This window comes from Martes martes, assembly GCF_963455335.1.
Source record: "Martes martes genome assembly, chromosome: 1".
NCBI lineage: Eukaryota > Metazoa > Chordata > Mammalia > Carnivora > Mustelidae > Martes > Martes martes.
Genome location: NC_137888.1, coordinates 38,054,334 through 38,075,636, shown reverse-complemented (window position 1 = coordinate 38,075,636; position 21,303 = coordinate 38,054,334). Strand labels below are relative to the sequence as shown.

At 35.5% G+C, this 21,303-nt stretch overlaps 1 protein-coding gene across 7 annotated transcripts in view; it reads right to left on the bottom strand.

The window, feature by feature from the left end:
- Positions 1-21,303, bottom strand: part of CADM2 (cell adhesion molecule 2) — a gene marked incomplete at both ends in the record, with an annotated part of 1,059,071 nt that overhangs the window by 149,725 nt on the left and 888,043 nt on the right. For 5 of the 7 annotated variants that reach the window (XM_080813985.1, XM_080813987.1, XM_080813990.1 and 2 more), the window contains 2 exons: positions 13,316-13,453; positions 16,325-16,477. The exons of 1 other annotated variant lie outside the window; for it this stretch is intronic. In XM_080813985.1, the coding sequence (XP_080670111.1) occupies positions 13,316-13,453; positions 16,325-16,477 (291 nt within the window). The remainder of the gene's footprint in view (positions 1-13,315; positions 13,454-16,324; positions 16,478-21,303) is intronic. One more of the 7 variants, XM_080813989.1, reaches the window with a different exon arrangement.

The window sequence follows — 21,303 nt, the reverse complement described above, 5'->3', positions numbered from 1 at the left end:
AAGAAAATATATAGCAATACAAACCTTTCTCAAGAAACAAGAAAGATCTCAAGTACACAACCTAACCCTACACTTAACACTTAAAGGATCTGGAGAAAGAATAGCAACAAAAGTTTAAACCCAGCAGGAGAAGAGAAATAATAAATACCAGAGCAGAAATCAATGAAATAGAAACCAATAGAACAGCAAAACAGAACAACGAAACTAGGAGCTCATTGTTTGAAAGAATTAAGATTGATAACCCCCTGGCCAGACTTATCCAAAAGAAAAGATAAAAGACCCAAATTAATAAAATCATGAACGAAAGAGGAGAGATAACACCAAAACCAAAGAAATACAATTACAAGAATATATTATGAGCAACTATACACCAGCAAATTTGATAATGTGGAAGAAATGGATGCATTCCTAGAGACATATAAACTACCAAAACTGAACCAGGAAGAAATAGAAAACCTGAACAGACCCATAACCAGTAAGGAGATTGAAGCAGACATCAAAAAACTCCCAAAAACAAGAGCCCAGGGCCAGATGGCTTCCCACGGGAATTCTACCAAATACTTAAAGAAGATTTGATACCTATTCTCCTGAAACTTTTCCAAAAAATAGAAATGGAAGGAAAACTTCCAAACTCATTTTATGAGGCCAGCATTACCTTGATCTGAAAACCAGACCCCATCAAAAAAGAGAACTACAGCCAATATCCTTGATGAACACAAATGTGAAAATTTTCACCAAAATACTAGCCGATAGGATTCAACAGTACATTAAAAGGATTATTCACCACAACCATGTGGGATTTATTTCTGGGCTGCAAGTTGGCTTAACATCCACAAATAAATCAATGTGATATAATACATTAATAAAAGGAAGAACAAAAACCATATGATACTCTCAATAGATGCTGAAAAAGCATTTGACAAAGTACAGCATCCTTTCTTGATCAAAAATCTTCACAGTGTAGGGATAGAGGATACATACCTCAATATCATGAAAGCCATCTATGAAAAACCCACAGCAAATATCACTCTCAATTGGGGAAAACTGAGAGCTTTTCCCCTAAGGTCAGGAACACACCAGGGTTGTCCATTATCACCACTGCTATTGAACATAGTACTAGAAGTCCTAGCCTTAGCAATTGGACAACAAAAAGATAAAAGGCTTCCAAGGCGGCAAAGAGGAAATGAAACTGTCACACATATTATATCATAATTTATATCAGATTATATGATACTTTATGTGGAAAACCCAAAACACTCCACTCCAAAACTGCTAGAACTCATACAGGAATCCAGTAAAGTGTCAGGTTATAAAATCAATGCACATAAATCAGTTGCATTTCTATATACCAACAGCAAGACAGAAGACAGAGAAATTAAGGAGCCAATCCCATTTACAACTGCACCCAAAACCATAAGATACCTAGGAATAAACCTAACCTAAGAGGCAAAGAATCTATACTCAGAAAACTATAAAGTACTCATGAAAGAAATTGAGGAAGACACAAAGAAATGGAAAAACATTCCATGTTCAGAGATTGGAAGAACAAATGTTGTGAAAATGTTGTGAAAAATGAGCACTCTACATATTTAATGCAATCCCTATAAAAATAGATTCAATTTTATTTCAAAGATATGGAACAAATAATCCTAAAATTTATATGGAACCAGAAAAGACCCTGAATAGCCAGATGTTGAAAAAGAAAGCCAAAGTTGGCAGCATCACAATACCAGACTTCACTTCTATTACAAAGCTGTGATCATCAAGACAGTGTGGTACTGGCACAAAAACAGGCACATAGATCAATGGAACAGAATAGGAGTCCTGAAATGGACCCTCAACTCTATGGTCAATTAATCTTCAACAAAGCAGGAAAGAATGCCCAATGGAAAAAGAGAGTCACTTCAACAAATGGTGTTGGGAAAATTGGACAGCCACATGCAGAAGAATGAAATTGGACCATTTCCTTACACCACACACAAAAATAGACTCAAAATGGATGAAAGACTTCAATGTGAGACAAAATTCTTGAAGAGAACGCAGTCAGCAACCCCTTTGACCTCAGTCACAGCAACTTCTTCCTAGAAATGTCGTCAAAGGCAAGGGAAGCAAGGACAAAAATGAACTACTGGGAATTCATCAAGATAAAAACTTCTGCACATCATAGGAAACAGTCAACAAAACCAAAAGACAACCGACAGAATGGGAGAAGATATTTGCAAATGACATATCATATAAAGGGCTAGTATCCAAAATCTATAAAGAACTTATCACACTGAACACCCAAAGAACAAATAATCCAATCAAGAAATGGGCAGAAGACATGAACAGACATTTCTGCAAAGAAGACATCCAAATAGCCTACAGACATATGAAAAAGTGCTCAACATTACTCATCATCAGGGAAATACAAATCAAGACCACAGTGAAATACCACCTCACCCCAGTCAGAATGGCTAAAATTAACAAGTCAGGAAATGACAGGTGTTGGTGAGGATGCAGAAAAAGGGGAACCCTCCTACACTGTTGGTGGGAATGCAATTGCTTCCCCATCTCCTTCTGCCCCTCCCCTTGCTTGTGCTCTCTTTCTCTCTCATAAATAAAATAAAATAATAAAAAAAAGCAAAATAAAATAAAACTTCCTATCATCACTCTCCTGAGAAACTGAAGACATTGGTTTCATCTCTGAATAAGTGAGGAGTTTCTGTTATGGAAGCATATAGAAGTTAGAGATCATCAAAGACTGGGAATCAGACACACTAAATGTACATAACTAATCTTTATCTGGAGCAGTTCTATTGTTTTATTACCTTTTTCCACTCTCATTGATTACTATTATCACTTCTTTTCTTCTACTCAGAATTATATTTACCCTGTATTTGCCTTTCAGTTCTTCTTTTCACTATTTTCTTTAAGCATAGTAATCCTAAGTGCAGCCCAACTAGATCAGAGTTCCATATATCAGAACTTCCCAAAGGTGAGAGTTCAGATATACTTAACTGTGTATAAAAAAAGAGAAGAAAGGAGATGGATGATATAATTTTTAAAAAGACTAATTAGGGTGCTTGGGTGGCTCAGTCATTAAGCGTCTGCCTTCAGCTCAGGTCAAGATCCCAGGGTCCTGGGATCAAGGCAGACATCAGGCTCCCTGCTTGGCGGGAAGCTTGCTTCTCCCTCTCCCACTCCCCCTGCTTGTGTTCCCTATTTTTTTGTGTCTCTCTCTGTCAAATAAGTTAAAAAAAAAAAAAAAAAAGACTAGTTAAATTAAAGGGGTGTCTGGGTGGCTCAGTTGGTAAAGCATCTAGCTCTTGTTTTTGACTTAGGTTGTAATCTCCCAGTTGTGAGACTAACCCCCACCCCCCGCTTGCATGGTATCTCTCTCTAAAATAAATAAATCTTAAAATAAAGACTAATTAAAAAATAACTGAATTAAAAAATACATCAAACTATTAAATCGCTTCTTAAAATTCATATGTGATAATTTCATATGAAGTTCATGAAAAAAGAACATAATTAAAAATTATCTATAATTACCAGGAAAAGGAAAATTATGAAATAGTTTCATCTCCTATAGAGTCAAGAAATAAATTTCTAATACAAAATGGTCAAGAAGAGAAATAGAGCTTTCTTCTGTGGAAAAAATAACAGGAAATGAGAGATAAAACAATTTATAAGAACAAATAAAGGCATGAAAGGTGATATATTAGAATAATTTATGAGTCAACATCGTAAAAAGACATGAATATAAAAAAGAAATCAGAGAGTGACTTCCACAATAACAGCGTAAGGGACTCTGCAGACTCCCTTTCCAGTGAAAACAACCAGAACTAGTGAAAACTATTTAAATATACACACATTTATGTTCTCTAAAAAATGTGTTAATAGTATGCAGCAAGTTAAGAAACAATTATTCAAGAAAATCTATTAAATCTTAGTAAGAACAATAGGGTCTGTGGTACTTAAGAAATGCCCTAGTCCCTACTCTCACCCCACCTCCAACTCAGCACAAGGGAAGCTTGCCTCCTGGTGAATGTGACCAGGAAGATGGGACCCTCCCCCCAACTAGTACCCTTCCAAAGGCTACAATATTTTCACAGGAGAGCCAGGCAGCCTCACTCCAGTATTCCCCTCACTCCTGCTCTTGATTTCAGACACCCAATCCCAAGTGAGTATGGCTGAGAAACTGGGGGTCTCTTTCTCTACCCAGTTGGGACTTATAGGCCAAGAATACAAAGACCTTCATAGGTCTTGCCTCAGTTCACTCATAAAGTAAACATTTCAAGCCAGAGAGGCAAGTTGAGAAAACCAGGGGTGGTCACCAGTTTCCCAGAACCCTGCTTATAAAGTGAGAGTAAATGTAACTTCAGAAGAAGTCAAACATTCTGTCAAAGTGAGTTCGGATAATTTTCACTCTTCTTCATGAATATCCTCTTAAAATCATTAAGTCACCTTAAAACAAACAAGTAAACAGATACAATTAAATGCACTGCCATTAAATAAAAGTATTACTCAATGATTTAAAGGTGGTGGGGAAGAATATCAAAAAAGAGAAAAGAGAGAGTTGCAGCAAGAGAGAACTCCAAACATCTTCAGCGTCTCATTGAGTGTTCAGCAAAGAAAGCGCTGATTAGCTGGGACAAGAACCATCTAAAAGGATTAGAGGAAATAGCACATGATGCCTACACAGGGCTGGAAATAGTGTCTGTTCTAACCAGTCTGACTAGAAAAACCTCATAGCTGGCATTGTGGGCACTCAGAAGGATTTTACCTTAGCAATGGGAAAACAATAGTTCCTGGAATAAATACTGCTCTGGTCTTGCCTAAGAATATATATATTTTTTAAATTCTAAAAGGATTAAACTCTTTCTAAGCAACTTAACCAGAAGGAGATGTAATAATACTTATAGAGATATGAGAATATTCAGCATCAAAAATTCACAATGTCTGGAATCCAGTCAAAAACTACATTCAAAGAAGCAGAAAAATGCTATCTATAATGAGATCAATCAATCAATCAAAACTGACCTAGAAATAATACAGCTGAAATAAAAGGTAAACACACTGAAAATACAAAACAACTCAGAATACACCCAAAACCTAAACATATGAAATTTATGGAAGTAATTCTTTATAATCTTAGGTTAGGCAAAAATATCATGCATATAATACCAAAACATGATTCATAAAAGTAAAAAATAAATAATGATAAAATAAAAAGGTTGGACCTCATGAAGTAGTTCAGCCACTTCAGAAAATAGTTTGGAAAGGTCTTTAAAAATTGGACATAAGGGGGTGCCTAGGTGACTCAGTAGGTTAAACCTCTGCCTTCCCCTCAGGTCATGACCCCAGGGTCCTGGGATCAAGTTCTGCATTGGGCTCCCTGCTTGGTGGGGAGCCTGCTTCTCCCTCTGCCTGCCACTCCCCCTGCTTGTGCGCTTTCCCTCTCTCTCTCTCTCTCTGACAAATAAATAAAAATCTTAAAAAAAAAAATGAACATAGGTCTGCCGTATGACCCCACATTCTGTTCCTAGTCATTTTCAAGAAAAATAAAAGCATATACACTTACAAAGAATTTTACAAAAATGCTCATGACTGCTCAATTGTCATGGCCCACACTATAAATAACCCAAGTGTCTATCACCCAGTAAATGGATAAACAAAGTATAGTATAGATCCATACAATACAATACTTATCCACAATAAATAGGAGCACCCTTTATATATGCAACAACATGGACGAATCTGAAAATATTTTTGTTGAGAAAAATCAGAAGAAAAAGAATATTAAATGAGTCTATTCATATAAAATTCCAGAAAAAGCAAACTAATCTGTAATGACATAAATCAGAACAGTGGTTCTGATTTGAGCATGCAATGGGGATTGGGCAGAAAAGGTCAAGAGGACAGGATTTTAGGAGTATGAACAAACATTTGTAGATGATGAATATATTCATTATCTTGATTGTGGTGAGGTTTCATCACTATATACAAATGTGAAAATATACCAAACTGTCCACTTCAAACATGTGTATATTGTTTTCTGTTTATTATATCTCAATAAAACTGTTTTAAAACTGCTTATTATATCTAAACAAAACTGTTTTTAAAAAGTAAAAAAAAATAAAGTTTCTCAATGTTAAATGCTTTTATCAACTATTTGCACTCACATGAAACAATTATCTTTTTCTATAAGATGTCTTATATATCTAATAGTGTGACCTGTAGCATCTTGAAGGGATATATTTCACAGCATTCAGAAACTTCCAGATTGTCCATATTGTCACACACACAGACACACACACTACATACAGGTATTGTTACTATTGTTTTCTTTTCTCCTCTAATATGTGTCCAGCATGATCCAGATTTAAATACAAGGACATTTCCAAAGTTCCAAAGAAGACAAAAAATCATTGATTTATGGCATACAAGTTTAAATACTAAAACTTTTGGTTAATCCTTATCAAATCTGACACAGGGACATTAAACTCAGGGGACATAAGTCTTTTCTTTTTATTTTCTTTTATGTTTAGCTTCAGAGAATTCACAACCCCCGTAGTAGATATTAATATTTCTCTCATTTATATTAAAGTTTTCTAAAACTGATGTCAAATGAAGCATTAGACTGAATCTAGTTTTGCAACACCAAACAGAATATGTAAATTAGATATATAATCCACCATTTTTCAAAGTAGATTTCATAGAATTCAATAAAAAACAACAAAAAAAATGACACCGAAACAATTATGTGGTCAAAGAATACTGCTAAGAGGTTGGCTAATGGAATTTTTGCACTAATTTTTAGATATGTGAAAATGCTGAAGTATATTTTGACTCAGTTTTACAGAATCTCCTTGTAAGAATAGACTCATAATGTACATGGAATATTAAGAATAATTTTCTAAATTTAGTAGATTGGAACCTCTTTCCTTTGTTTCCTTGAATATCTACCAATACTTGGCTTAGTGGCCTCTAATCCTGTGGATTCTCAAAAAATAGTGAGCTAAGGATCACCAGAGGTACTTAATAAACAGGATTTCTAGGCCTAACACAGAGGAATTCTAATTTAAAAAGTTTGCATTGAGACCAGGAATAGGATTTTTTTTTTTTCTTTAAACTAGCACCTCAGGTGATTTAAATCCAGGCGATCTAAAGGCTACTTTTTAAGAAACACAGCATTCAGAAATTCACTCTAATGCTTCTGCATGCTGAAAATTATTTACTAACTGGTCTTACAGTAAAATTACACTACATTTAACCTACTTTAAAATGAACTGTTGCATTATTTTTGATTGACGTTATATTTTATGTCAAAAACCCTGTTCACCCAGGGAAACATAGCTCAAGTCAACTTAAGCCTGATGGTCAAACATCTGAAACACACAATGTATAATAAGTAAATAACACTGGTAGAATACAGGCAATACTATTAGGTACCGACAAGCTTCAATGACTCACCACAAAGTCAGGCTTTGCTGGATATGCACGTCCTTCATAGCATAATTCCAAGGGTAGGGAGCAAGTACTGCACACATGAAAAGCTATGACTATTTTAAAAGGCTGAAACTAAAAATGTACCTCACTGTGAAATGATAAACCTTTGTGTGACTAAAATCCCTTTCCTAGACATTAAGTCACCTAACTCCAAAGCCTAATAAGCTTAACTTTTAAGTTCTACATAATTACTTCAACTTCAATATTTTAATAAATACTGAATAAACTTCATCATATATTTCTGAACTGATTTTTCCTAATGCCTCTTATTTCCATATGTTCATTACTCGAGTCATTCAGACACTGAAGATATTTATATTGTCTTTGACCTTTGTTTTTATTTCATCTCTCAGAGTCATTCACCAAGTGTATCTGAAGTTTGTCTTCTCTTTCAAATCCATCCTTTTAAAAAATTTTTCATTCTATTCCAACTAAAAATTCCCTTTTATCCATTAGGTCAGTGTCTGAAACAATCTCTTAAATTCTCTTCCAGACTTCCACTGTCTCCCGGAACTCAAGAGTTAGATCTTAGAATACTCAAGTCCAGTCATTGCCAGATGTATGACCATAAGAAATTACTCCGCTTTCTAGATCTCAGTTTTTTGTTATTGCTACAAAACAAATTTTCATAAGCTTAATAGCATAAGTCAACACACATCTATTATGCCACAATTTCTATGGATTAGGAGTCCAGAGAAGGCTTAGCCTGGTTCTCATGTCAGTGTCACCAGGCTGAATTCAAGGTGTTGGCTGGAGCTATGATTCCCATCTGAGTCTAAAGGTCTTCTTCAAGCTCACTGGTTGTTGGTAAACTTATTTCCTTGAGGCTGTATGTCTGAGATCCTCATTTGTTTACTAGCTGTCACTTAGGAACAGCTTTCAGCAGCCAGAGTTCACCCACAGCTCTTTGCCACATGACCCCTATAGACAGCGCACCAGATTGCGGTTTACTTTCTTCCAGGCCGGGAGGAGAACGTCTCTCTGACACTTCATTCCTTTACAAACATCTCACCTCATTATATCAGGTTTGCCCTTGACAATCTCCCTTTGATGAACTCAAAAGGGACACATAATTATATCTGCAAAATCCTTTTTGCTATATAAGGCAACATGATCAAGGAAGTGATACCACATACACTATACTCACAAGTCCCTCCTACACTCAAGGGGAAGAGATTATACAAGGATGTGGGTCATTGAGGGTTGTCATGGAATTCTGCCTAATACCTCAGTGTAAAAGCTAGTCATCTGGAAAAGAAATCTTAAGATTTTATGATAGTAACTGCTCAAACTATGAGTAAATAACCTTATACATAAAGTGGCAAATTAATAAAGTTTATAAAAGTTTATAAAGTTTATAAAATATAAGTTCACAGGGAGCTGGTAAATTTAAAAAGGCAATGTTCGTCTTTTTCCCCACATTCTCCATTTGAATGGCAAATATTCAGATTTCCTTGCTACACAGAAGATTAAAAGCTGCAGTGAAACCACCTATGGTTTTGAATACAGAGCTCTCCAGAGGCACCAAAGGGATTTCTGAGTTAGACTCATGGTGGGGGGATGAGGAGGAGATGGATAGATGAAAATTATGTTTTATTCTACTCTCTAAAGCTTATAGAAAAAAAAAAAAGAAGTCTCAACCATTGCCTACAGAATAAATTAAAAACCCATTCATATGGAATAAAAGATCTTCCAAGATTTAGTTGGCCCTGGTCTTCCTGTTTACCTCTCACATCTATATTACATAGAAAGTTCCATGGTTACCTTAAATATGCTTTTATTCTGCATTAATACATAGTTTCTTTCCCTAGAATGCTCTACTACCTACTTGTACCCACAACCCAAAGAATGAATTTCATTCATTGTTTAAGGTCCACTTATTTATTTAACGGCTATTTATTGAGTTCCTACATTCCTTAATGAACTGTTACGTCTTTACCTCTCTCACAAAGTAGGGCTGCTCTCTGCTTCATTTTTGTTTGTTTGTTTGTTTGTTTTTGTACAAAATCTATAGCCAGATCATGTATCTATTATGATACTTGTTAAATATTAAAAAATATATATTTTCTTTATTTATTTGACAGAGAGAGAGATCACAAGTAGGCAGAGAGGCAGGCAGAGAGAGAGGAGGAAGCAGGCTCCCCACCCAGCAGAGAGCCCAATGTGGGGCTCGATCCTGGGACCTCAAGATCATGACCTGAGCCAAAGGCAGAGGCTTAACCCACTGAGCCACCCAGGTGCCCCAATACTTGTTAAATCTTATGTGTTCAGTCCTGGAATGTGAATTCCTGGAAGAAATGATTTTGTTTTATTTGTTTCTATTTCTAAGACTAATTCAGGGATTGTTACAACTCATTAATTATGGTATGCTGAAGATAGTAATGATGATAATAATAGTAGTAGTAATAATAATAATATGTAAAATGGTTTTAGTGATTCCTCATTCTGTGAAAACACTTTGTATATATTGGCTCAAACTACATCCTTGCAATAGCATTTTGAGATGAGGATTGTAAAGCTCTGAGAAAGAGGCAAGACTTTTATACAAGTTACTGTTGCTTCTCAACTATTTTTCTCTACACCAGTGTGGTCCCCAAACAGGAGCATGTGATACAGTGTTGACAATGTATGTTCTGGGACTCCAGCTGAGATCTACTCCATCAGAAAATCTGCGGTCAGGGCCCTATAGTCTGAGATTCAGCAGGCACTGTAGGTGATGATGTCTGCTCAAATTTGAGAAGCAGTGCTCCAGAATCTAATATGGAAATGTCCTGGCAAGTCTCTAGGACTTGCAAACAACTTTTACACAGAAACTTGAACATTAAATCCATATGTTAGGCAGTGATCGAGGAAAAGGAAAACAAACAGAGAAATGACTCATCCTGAAGTCAGAAGTCACACTGAAGTTCCAGACATCCATTATACAGAGTCTAAAACTTAACACAGTGTCAGTGTGCTGAACTGGCCAACGCTTAGTCAAAACATAAGCAAAATAATCTTCTCCCTTGACTGTAATAACCAGGACTTACATCAGTTACACATTCCTCCTTGGAGGAAAATATTCTCCATAACTTGTTTATCACCCCAAAGACATCTGAAACATCTCCAGGTCAAGGGTCTTGTTTTCTTCATTTGGATCTTCACTCATGCATGATAGAACTCTAGGTAATTGGGAAGCATTTGAACAATTTTGTATTCAATTTAATTTAATTTGATTTGATTAGGTTATCTTTTCCCATTGCTTTACACTAGGGTATATCTTTTTAAAAAGTGTCAAGTGATATTGTAGAAAAAATTGTTGAATGGTTATAGGAAGTCAAATTTTGATCTTTGAAAAGACAGGAGTGCAAGATAAGGATGGAGAGTTCCTTTCAAGGAGGAGTGTTTGCTGAGGGATTTTAGAGTGAACTTTCACTTAGCATTTCTGCAGGACAGCAAGAGTAATGGCTGTACATTTGGTTCAGAGTACCTCACACAGCATATTGGCATATACACCCATAAAAATAGTTTAATGCACTCAGGAAGTTCACCATATAATTGTGAAGACAAACTATATCAACATGCAAAAGAAGAGTTATAGGGGCGCCTGGGTGGCTCAGTGGGTTGGAGCCTCTGCCTTCAGCTCGGGTCATGATCTCAGGGTCCTGGGTTCGAGCCCCGCATCAGGCTCTCTGCTCGGTGGCGAACCTGCTTCCCCCTCTCTCTCTCTGCCTGCCTCTCTGCCTACTTGTGATCTCTGTCTGTCAAATAAATAAATAAAATCCTTATTAAAAAAAAAGAAGAGTTATAAAATAAATATGTAGATGAATGCAAGTTTAGGGATAATGAGTGCTCTCTCAATGGCCACGCATAAGAGAATGCAGAAACAAAGGAGGCCTCACTACTTCTGAGAGGTGCGCAGAACCTTAGGCTGATTCTGTGTATGGTTTTTGTCTTGATTTTTTTTCTAGTCTTGACTCAGATGATTTTCAAGTATGGGTTTTATAGGATCAAACTTTTTATGTTTTTACATATAAACAAAAGTCTCTTGCTTACCTAGGATAGAACTGAATCTGGCATTTAGAGCAGAAGCCAAATTTGTCAAAAAAAAATAAGGTATATTCTCAAATATGTGTACATTATAGATGTCTCATCAGGCTACAGTGTTAAAAACAATCAATCAATATTAATGAAGTACCTACTACGTTAGTCTCTGGCTTCCCTGGGAATATGAGACAAACCCTCGAAACACAAATAAAATGCTAATAGGGAGCAAACAACTATGTCAGAACTAGGATTACAAAACAACTGAAGGAGAGTACTTAAGAATATTCTAGCATAAACCATGCCCTTCACACAGAAAGACATATGTGATGTGTAAGAATTTACTGATGGGAGCTTTCTCACAGGCCAAGGAAGTCAGATTTAAAATTTATTCTACAGGTTAGGGCTTTTGATCAGAAGTATGTAAATAGAAAAAGTGGCTGGATCAGACCCTTATCATAGTATGGTAAACTCTGGAAGCAGTGTAGAGGGTCCATTTAGCAAAGATCTAACCAAGTCCAGACATGCCCAAACACTTCCTAAAAGCAGAATTAGAATGGGTATTACTAAGCCCTAGCAGTATATATGATCTGGTTAAATACTAACCTGAAAGTTTAGCTTAGCATAGCAACATGTCTAACTTGTGTCCTGGGGCTTGTATTTCTTCAAATTTTGTTTAATAAAATGTATTTAATAGAGGATCTGTAATGAAAGTAGTGATTAGGGATAAATTACAGATAAGCCCTTGTTTGGGGAAAAATATACAGAAAGAATAATTAAAGTAGAAAAGAGAATAACTGAGTGGATTTTAAACCTATAATTTCTTATAATAGAGGTAATCCTGTATTATATTATTTTTATCATATGATCCTATACTGTATTATCATTTCTGTTTTTAACGGCCTGTAGTCCCATTAATAAGAATTATTATTAATCTAACATAAGATATTTGAATTACAAGTTAAGATAATTAGAATGGTTTACATAAATCTATCCCTTAGCAGGTAACCTTGAGAATAATACATCACTTCTATGTACATAGGAAACATTTTTAACAATCATCGTAAACAATTGTATTTTAATGTGCATCTGACATTAGGTCCAAGATATCCATATGTGGAGTTAAAAAATAGAAACAAAACAAAACAAATAAACAGAAATTACTACTAACCTCACTAGATATCTCCCCTATAAACTTATTCCCCAGCTAAAGAATATGTGTATGCATTTAGGTGTCTAAGAGTATGTGCATGAAGTAAGAGCAGATCTGTACTTAATATTTAAACTACTGTGCATTTTTACTGAGATGAACATATTTTTTGTACTCTGTGAGAACTACTAAGAATCAGACTTATTGATGGTTAGCCAGTTTTGCTCTTAGGACTTTATAATTCCAGAAACCAAGAAACTGCAGACATAATTCATGGAATTTCTCTGTCTGTAATCTAAATACTATACAGGAGTTTGGATAATAATATCTAACATGTACTTAGTGCTCACTCTTGCCAAGCATGAATCTAGGTGTTTTTAATACATTACCCCATTTATTTCTCCAACTTTGAGATACATAATATTTTTAGATTTGTTAGCCAGAAGAGGAAAATGGGGCATACAGAGATTATGTTAATATACCTTGTAGAATTACTAAATTTAAGAAATGGGTAAATCTGGTTTAAATTACACTTAATCAGAAAGTGACTGTGATTTAAAAAAGAAAATGTAAAATGTCCTGTATCAAAAACTTCATTCTAGCTTCAGCACATCAGTTTTGACTTGGGGACCTTTCCCCATTTTTTACCTTTGATCTCTTTGTCATTTTTGAACCATCTTATATCAGCTGCAGGTTTACTACCAGAGGTTTTACAAGTCAGCTGCATCAGGTCTCCCTCCATAACTGGTGATGAAAATCCGCTAATTTGAGGCTTCTCAGGAACACCTGAAATTTAAGCAAATGGCATGATCATCAATCTCCAGGGCTGATTCATTCTTAGGACTATTACATTCATAAAGCTAACATGGATTGTTAAGTGACAATATCTTCAATCAACAATAGTAAAGGTTACATAATAAAATAAACCATTTAAAATATCTATATAATGTATATAGATATAAAAACCATGTGTATATGTAATATATACAAACAGAGATATATACATATGTATATTGAGTAGTTCTCTCTCTTTATCTGTGGGAGATACAGGCAAGACTCCCAGTGGATGCCTGAAATTGTGGATAGTACAGAACCTATATATACTATATTTTACTCCTATACATGCATACCTAAAATAAGTTTAATTTATAAATTAGGCATGGTAAAAGATTAACTGACAGCTAATAATAAAATGGACCAATTGTAACAATATGCCATAATAAAAGTTATGTGAATGCTGTCCCTCAAAATACTGTACTGTACTCACCCCTCTGCTTGTGAGGATGTGAGAAGATAAAATGCCTGTGTGGTAAGAGGAAGCGTGACAAATGACGTAAGCATTGGGATGTAACATTAGGCTACTATTGGCCTGACAATAAGTCAGAAGGAGGATCATCTGCTTCTAGACTACAGTTGATCATGGGTAACAACTGTGAAAGGTGAAATTGTAGATGGGGGGTGGGCTGGGGAACTACTTTACATATGTGTGTGTGTGTGTGTGTGTGTGTGTGTGTGTGTGTGTGTGTATTATCCAGAGGCATTTAAAATGCATTTGGTTCAAAATAGCTTTTAAAGCTTTACCTGCAAAAATACTCTGTAAATCTTAGAAACAGCCATTCAATATATATCTTAGGATTTATCAGTATAAGGATTCAAGAGGGTAGATTGTTTGTAATGGGGAAAAAAAATCTACAAAACTCATTTCTTTATTCTTTAGCAAAATGTGATTTAACTAAAATAGCATTTTGCATTCCTGATTTCGTAATTCTTAAGGCTTAAAAGATATTATTATCCTCTATGTACTATGTTCAAGAAATGTATTTTAGAATAAGATTCACCAATAAAGGCAACCATACTTACTGCTCAGATTCTTCTAAAGAATATCTTGATGTCATTTGTATTAGAAATGCAATAATAGTTTTGGGAAGCATGATGCTTATTATGTTTAATATTTAATGCTAACCACTAGTAATTACTTTTTCTAGTCCAAATGATCTAATAAGTAATCAGATAACTAATATGCAGAGATATTACATGGGTGATTTAAATAATAGAACATGACACATTTCTTGGGCAATAATATTCTCTTGTCACAGTAGAAGCTTATTAAAATTTCTGGTAAAATTATTCAATAATAAAGGCAGGTTGAAGATTATTGTAGTACTTAATTCAATTTGAAAATTAAAAAAGCATAAGAATGTTGGAAAGCACCAATAAGAGAAATACAAAAACAACAATAACAACCATGATAAATGACAGGCCAACATGCTCTGATTAGTTGAGTATTTTTTTTTCCCCTTTCGCATTCATATTGTGTCTGTGTGTGTGTGTGTGTATGTGTGTTTAATCTATGTCACACTACCATTTAATAAACTGAAATCAGCCAGTTGTCTGTTTTTGAGGTCTCTAGGTGGCTCTCTACAGAACAATACATTAACCTTAGGCAGTTGTTATCTTGAAATACTCCATTTTAGTGGATATATTTTGTCTGTAGTGGCAAACTTCTGAAGATTTTTATAAAATAGTCCCAGTGGGACTTGCAAAGAAACATATTTCATATCGTATGTACAAAACCAATTCACTAGCTGGATTAACTTTAATATTCCTACTGAACAGAACAGCATGCATTAGTTCTTTTATAGGCAATGTTATGCCTTTATCTATCAAAAAAGGAAGGCAAGCTAGGGGCAAAAAAAAAAAAGAATCAATCTTTTAAATTCCTCTAACTTGTTCAGTACGCAGGTGTGTTTCAATGAACTGCAGCAATTTCAGCTGATTGGGCCACTGACGTCTGCAGAATCACAGAGAGCTCTTAGCTGCAACTTGATTTCCTTGGAATCTCTAAGAATGTAACGGTTCTTTGTATCACTTTAACCTTTGGGAAAAAGACCCAGTATTTAGAAAGTAAAACCACAACAAAGCTACAAGTTACATGGAGAGTGACATTATGTACTTCATTTAAGAATCTAGAAAACCTACACAATTAAAAGAAGACATAGAAATGTCAGGGTCATTTAAATGCACTGATATACAAGGGGCGCCTGGGTGGCTGGGTTAAAGCCTCTGCCTTCGGCTCAGGCCATGATCCCAGGGTCCTGGGATCGAGCCCCGCATCGGGCTCTCTGCTCAGCAGGGAGCCTGCTTCCTCCTCTCTCTCTGCCTGCCTCTCTGCCTACTTGTGATCTGTCAAATAAATAAGTTAAATGCACTAATATACAAAAAGAAGTCATATTTGAAAGCTATACGACTTCAGAGAAGGCCTCCATCAGACGACTTAAATAATAAAATGGAGGACCACCCCATAGACACATTGAATTCACTCTGGCCATTATTCTATGACTTTATGAAAGGATCAGCATGTATACAATAGATAGTTGATTTGAAACAAAGGAATTTGGTTGAAAATCAAGAAACCTGGTGTCTCTTGCTGGCTGAGAAACAAATGGCAACATTCCCTGGAGAAGTTATACAAATCCTTACAACTCCCTGGTCTATTTCAAAAATGGGGAAAGTGACTAAGTGGTTTTTAAATGCCTTTTGTTATAATGTAGACGAGCAGGGATTAAACTCTATTAATATGATCCTCAAAACATGTATTTGTTATGGAATCACATCGCTTTGGCTTGTGATCTCATATTGTTAGTCCCTTGCACTTACCCAGAACAGTGAGATAGGCCTTGGAAGTTTTGACAGGCATTGTAAATAAAGAACAGGTGTACTGCCCTTCATCGGAGAGAGACACATCACTGACGCTGATACTCAATTCATGCCAGGAAGCTCGAACCAGCTCAATCCTGTTGTCCCTTAAAGCTGGAAAGAGAAAATATTGAAAATGCAAATTACAACATTAGAAAAAGTCCTGTTAAATATTTTTAGCACAACACAAGAAACATGGTCTTTGGCCATATATCTATATCTTATTTCCTGGAACAGTTTAAATATATGGAAATATTTTATCAGATTTTTTTTAAATCAAAGCAGAATTAGGTGTTCCTTAATGTTCTCAGAAACAGCTTTTTAATTAAATGATTGCATCTAGTACAATACTTCAGATGAGGTAGATGTTGGTGGTGATAAAAATGACTTTCCTCCACAGGCTTTCATGGAATGTTAGTACCAAATACACGATAAACAGAAGGTTTCACTTTTATGCACAGATAAATTTGGGAAAACTATGATTGCTGTATTCCTTCCAAGAGACCAACAATGAACATTAGCATATTAAAAGCATATTCTCTGCAGTAGAGAAACCTGTTGAACATCCTATAAACCAGAGCTGACTTTCAGCTGAAAAATACCCGTAAGGTATTGAATGATTAAATTTGCTCTCATTGATTGTAACCTCTAGTGTACCATCTGTTACTTTTAATATATTCTTTGGTTTATACCACCTTTTCTGTCACAGATCTTTTTGTTTGGTTTGGTTTGGTTTGGTTTGGTTTTCCACGGAAGATCTCTTACAATGCTCCTCTTGATTCATTTTTGGAAAAATATTAAAAAGTCTGAATATCATTATATTTCCTACTAAGTATAGCTATAAAGCTCAGAGTTAAGAAAAAGGCAAAGAAAGGAGTATTCTGAAAGAGGAAAGAGGACTAGTTTAGGGACACTGAGACCTGAGGAACAACACGGCCATTCCCCAGCCAATAATAAAAGGCAGTTGAGGCCTGACTTTTCCCAACCACAATCTAGCATTAGCAGGTGGCCTAGGTAAACTCATTTTTTTTTTTTTTTTATCACATAACAAATGGGAGTCCTGCCAGTATCTCTGGGAGAGACTGGGCCACCTGCAAGGGGAAGCAAGTGGGAGCATCACTGCCTACACATGGCCATGGAAAGCCATCTCTTTCTCCACTGGACTGGAGACTCCCCTCCAATGCCTACAGACAGTGATCAATTGGGCAGCAGGGGCTGAGGGGTGAGCCATCTCGGACAAATACCCAGCCCTTAAAGTGATCTCCCATGAACTAGAGAACCACTTACCCCTGCTAGAGTCATCAGGCAACCTGACCTGGGGGAGCTCCTCTGCCTCCATAAGTGGCGCCAGTGGAGACCAGTTCAACCCCCAATAGAACTAGACACCTCAAGCTGACTAGATAGCACCCTTTGCTTTTGAAAAGCAAATTGTTGGTTGAACCATGACCTGAAAATGTCACCTAGGACTTTATGCTGAACCTAAACAGGATGACTGCTTCCTAGAATAGAAAAATTAAAGTAGAATCTGGAGTCTCCTCACATAATACTAAAATGTTCAGGATGTGATATCACACCAAATGCCAGGAAAATCATAACCTGAATGAGAAAAAATAATCAATAGACACCAACACTGAGTTGAAACAAATGTAATTACCTGACAAATAATTTAAAGAAGCCACCATAAAAATACTTATGCAATCAATTACTAATTATCTTGAAACAGAAAAATAGAAAATATTGGTAAAGAAATTATAAAAAAAGGAATCAAATGAAAATTATAGAAGTCAAAAATACAATAACCAAAGCAAAAACTCACTAGATTGACTTGATAATTCAGTAGAGATGAAACAGAGGATGGAATCAATAAACTTAAAGATAAAGCAATATAATTCACTCAATCTGAATAAGAGAAAGAAAAGAGGTTGGGAAAAAAAAAAGAGAGAGAGAGAGAGAGAGACTTGAACCTGTGGGACAATAACCAAATATATCCAATATTGGTAACACATGAGTCCCAAATAAGTGAAGGAGACTGGGACTGAAAAAGTATTTGAAGAAATACTGGTCCAAAACTTCAAATCTGCCTAAAGAAATAAATGTACTGAATTAATAACATGAACTAATCTCAAATATGATAAACCCAAGAAAGTCCATATTAAATGCTAGAAGGCAAAGAAAAAAATCTTGAAAGCAGCCATAAACTAGAAGAGAATACCAATTTAAATGACAATAGAGTCTTCATTTGAAATTATGGAGACCAGAGGGAGTGGCACATTATTCAAGTGCTGAAAGAAAAAAAACTATCAACAGTGAATTCTCATCCAGGGAAACTAACCTTCAGGAATCAAGAGGAAATAAATGTATTCTTAGAAGAAGGAAAACTAAGAACATGTTTATCTAGTAGATCTGTCTTGAAAATTTAAATAAAGTTCTAGAAACTGAAAAAAAAAGGAATCTTGGAGCATCAGGAAAGAAAAAAAGATCAACTGGAAGAACAAAAACCTGGGTAAATCCAATACAGAGCATCCTTCTTTGTTATCTTCGTTATATGATGGTTGAAACAAAAATTACAACATCAACTGATACAATGCTGAACAAATATAGAAAGATACCTCAAGACAAGTACAAACTGGGCAGGTCAAAGGGATTGAAAATAAGTAAGATTTCCACACTTTACTCGAAGTAGTAAACCATTGCTCCTAGTAGACTGTGGTAAGTCACATGCATATATTTCAATACCTAGGGCAACTACTAAGAAAATACACAAAGTAGGGGCACCTGGGTGGCTCAGTGGATTAAGCACCTGCCTTCAGCTCAGGTCATGATCTTAGGGTCATGGGATCCAGCCCTGCATCTGGCTCTCTGCTCAGCAGGGAGCCTGCTTCCCTCTCCCTATCTGCCTGCCTCTCTGCCTACTTGTGCTGTCTGTCAAATAAATAAATAAAATCTTAAAAAAAAAAAAACTAAAAAAAAAAGAAAATATACAAAGTAAAACACTCAAAAACTCTATAAATGCAGATGAAATCCACTTATATAGTGTCTTATGATAATAAAAGGATAAATATGGAAAAGAAATTAGTGTTTACCAAGGGTTAAGGATAGTAAAGGGTAGGAGGGAGTATGAGGGACGAGGATGTGCTTATAAAAGAATAGCACAAGAGATTCTTGCAGTGATGGAATTTTTTGTATTTTGTCTGTGGTAATGGATACATCACACATGAAATACACATGAACTAAACACACACACATGCACACATACAGAGACGAGTACATGTAAAACTGGTGAAAACCAAGTAAGATTGGTGGGCTACATCACTGTCAGCTTCCTAGTCGTGATATCTCTGTAAGATATTAGTTAGATCAAGGGTCCATGAGATCTCTCCACATTATCTCTCACAACTGAAAGTAAATCTACAATGAAACCTCTGTTAAGTGGTGCCTGGATGGCTCAATCAGTTAACTGTCTGACCCTTGATTTCGGTTCAGGTCATGATCCCAGGGTCCTGAAATCAAACCCTGCTTTGGGCTCTGTGCTCAGCAGGGAGTCTGCTTGAGCGTCTCTCTCTCTCTCTCTCCACTAAAATCAAAGCAAAACAAAACAAAAATTATTTTTAAAAAACCACAAAACTTTATGTACATTTGAAGAAATAAGGGAGGTGGTCATGTTATCAAAGCTTAGAATTCTTTACACATATTTGCCACAGAGCCAGAGGGGGAATCCCAAGTATCAAATATTCTTAAGTTGCTGTACCTTCCTTATATGCTTTGTGAAAGGAGCAGGCAATAATATAATATGTAATATTGGGGGGATATTCTAAATTTTCACGATTTTAAATATATTTCAAAAAATCATCTTCCCAGATACTCAAATAACACAGTCCTTAAAGATTGTAGTCCCTCTGCTACCATTCTTTATTAACTCTAATTCTATAAGGAGACATATACTTACAAATATTTTTTGAAATTAATTTTACTGAATATAAAATATAAGGCAAGTCTGATTGTGACTATATTTGTGACTCCATCAAGATATAGTAGACTTTTTTCAAATGTCCATTTCATATTCTATCTCCTACAGGCATATATATATATATATATATATATATATATATATATGCCTCATTCAGTCACTAGACAAAAACAGTGGGACACAGATTTGTTATTTTCCCAATAGAACCTCAGGCTATATCAACCACTTTTCAAAGCTGTGATTTATTTAAGAAAAACATTTATCATGTATTTCTTGTTTCTTTAAAAGAGAGGTCACCAAAAGGGAAAACCCAAGGTTTCTGCCATGATACTATATGGGTAAGGCTTGTTACTTACCCCCTGTGTTCAATTTCATTTCTTCTAACACAGTTCCCACTGACAGAGAGACAGAGCTTACAATTTTCAGTGGATCTTAGCAAAAGGAATTTAACTCTCTTTTGGTCAGACTATTTTGTGGAAACTATATAACATCACAAAAATCAACTGAATCTCTTAATATACACAAATACAAAACTTTCATATTTAGATCATTTGTGTGGAGTAAAGCTAATAGCAATGACTTCAGAATCAAAAAAATTTCGGTAGTTGTATAAAATCAGATTTCCCGTGGACAATAATTCCTGATTTATTTTCACCTTCCAATTATGATGAGAACTAAATGATTTCACGTACTATGTAAAGTTCCTCAAAATAATCTACAATGACATGTTAAAATATTTTGAGTTTAGAATCCTGATAAGAACCTAAGTATTTTAGTGTCTGAAATGTCTCAATTAATTTAGCTCACCAAATCATATAATATTTTGAATTATTATATGATTACTAGCAGCCCGACTAAAAACTAGGCTCTGAAAAACAGAATGTCTGCATTTTTTTGAAGATTTATTCATTTATTTGAAAGAGAGAGAGGGAGAAGCGGGGGAGAGTACTGGGGGTGGGGCAGAGGGAGAGGA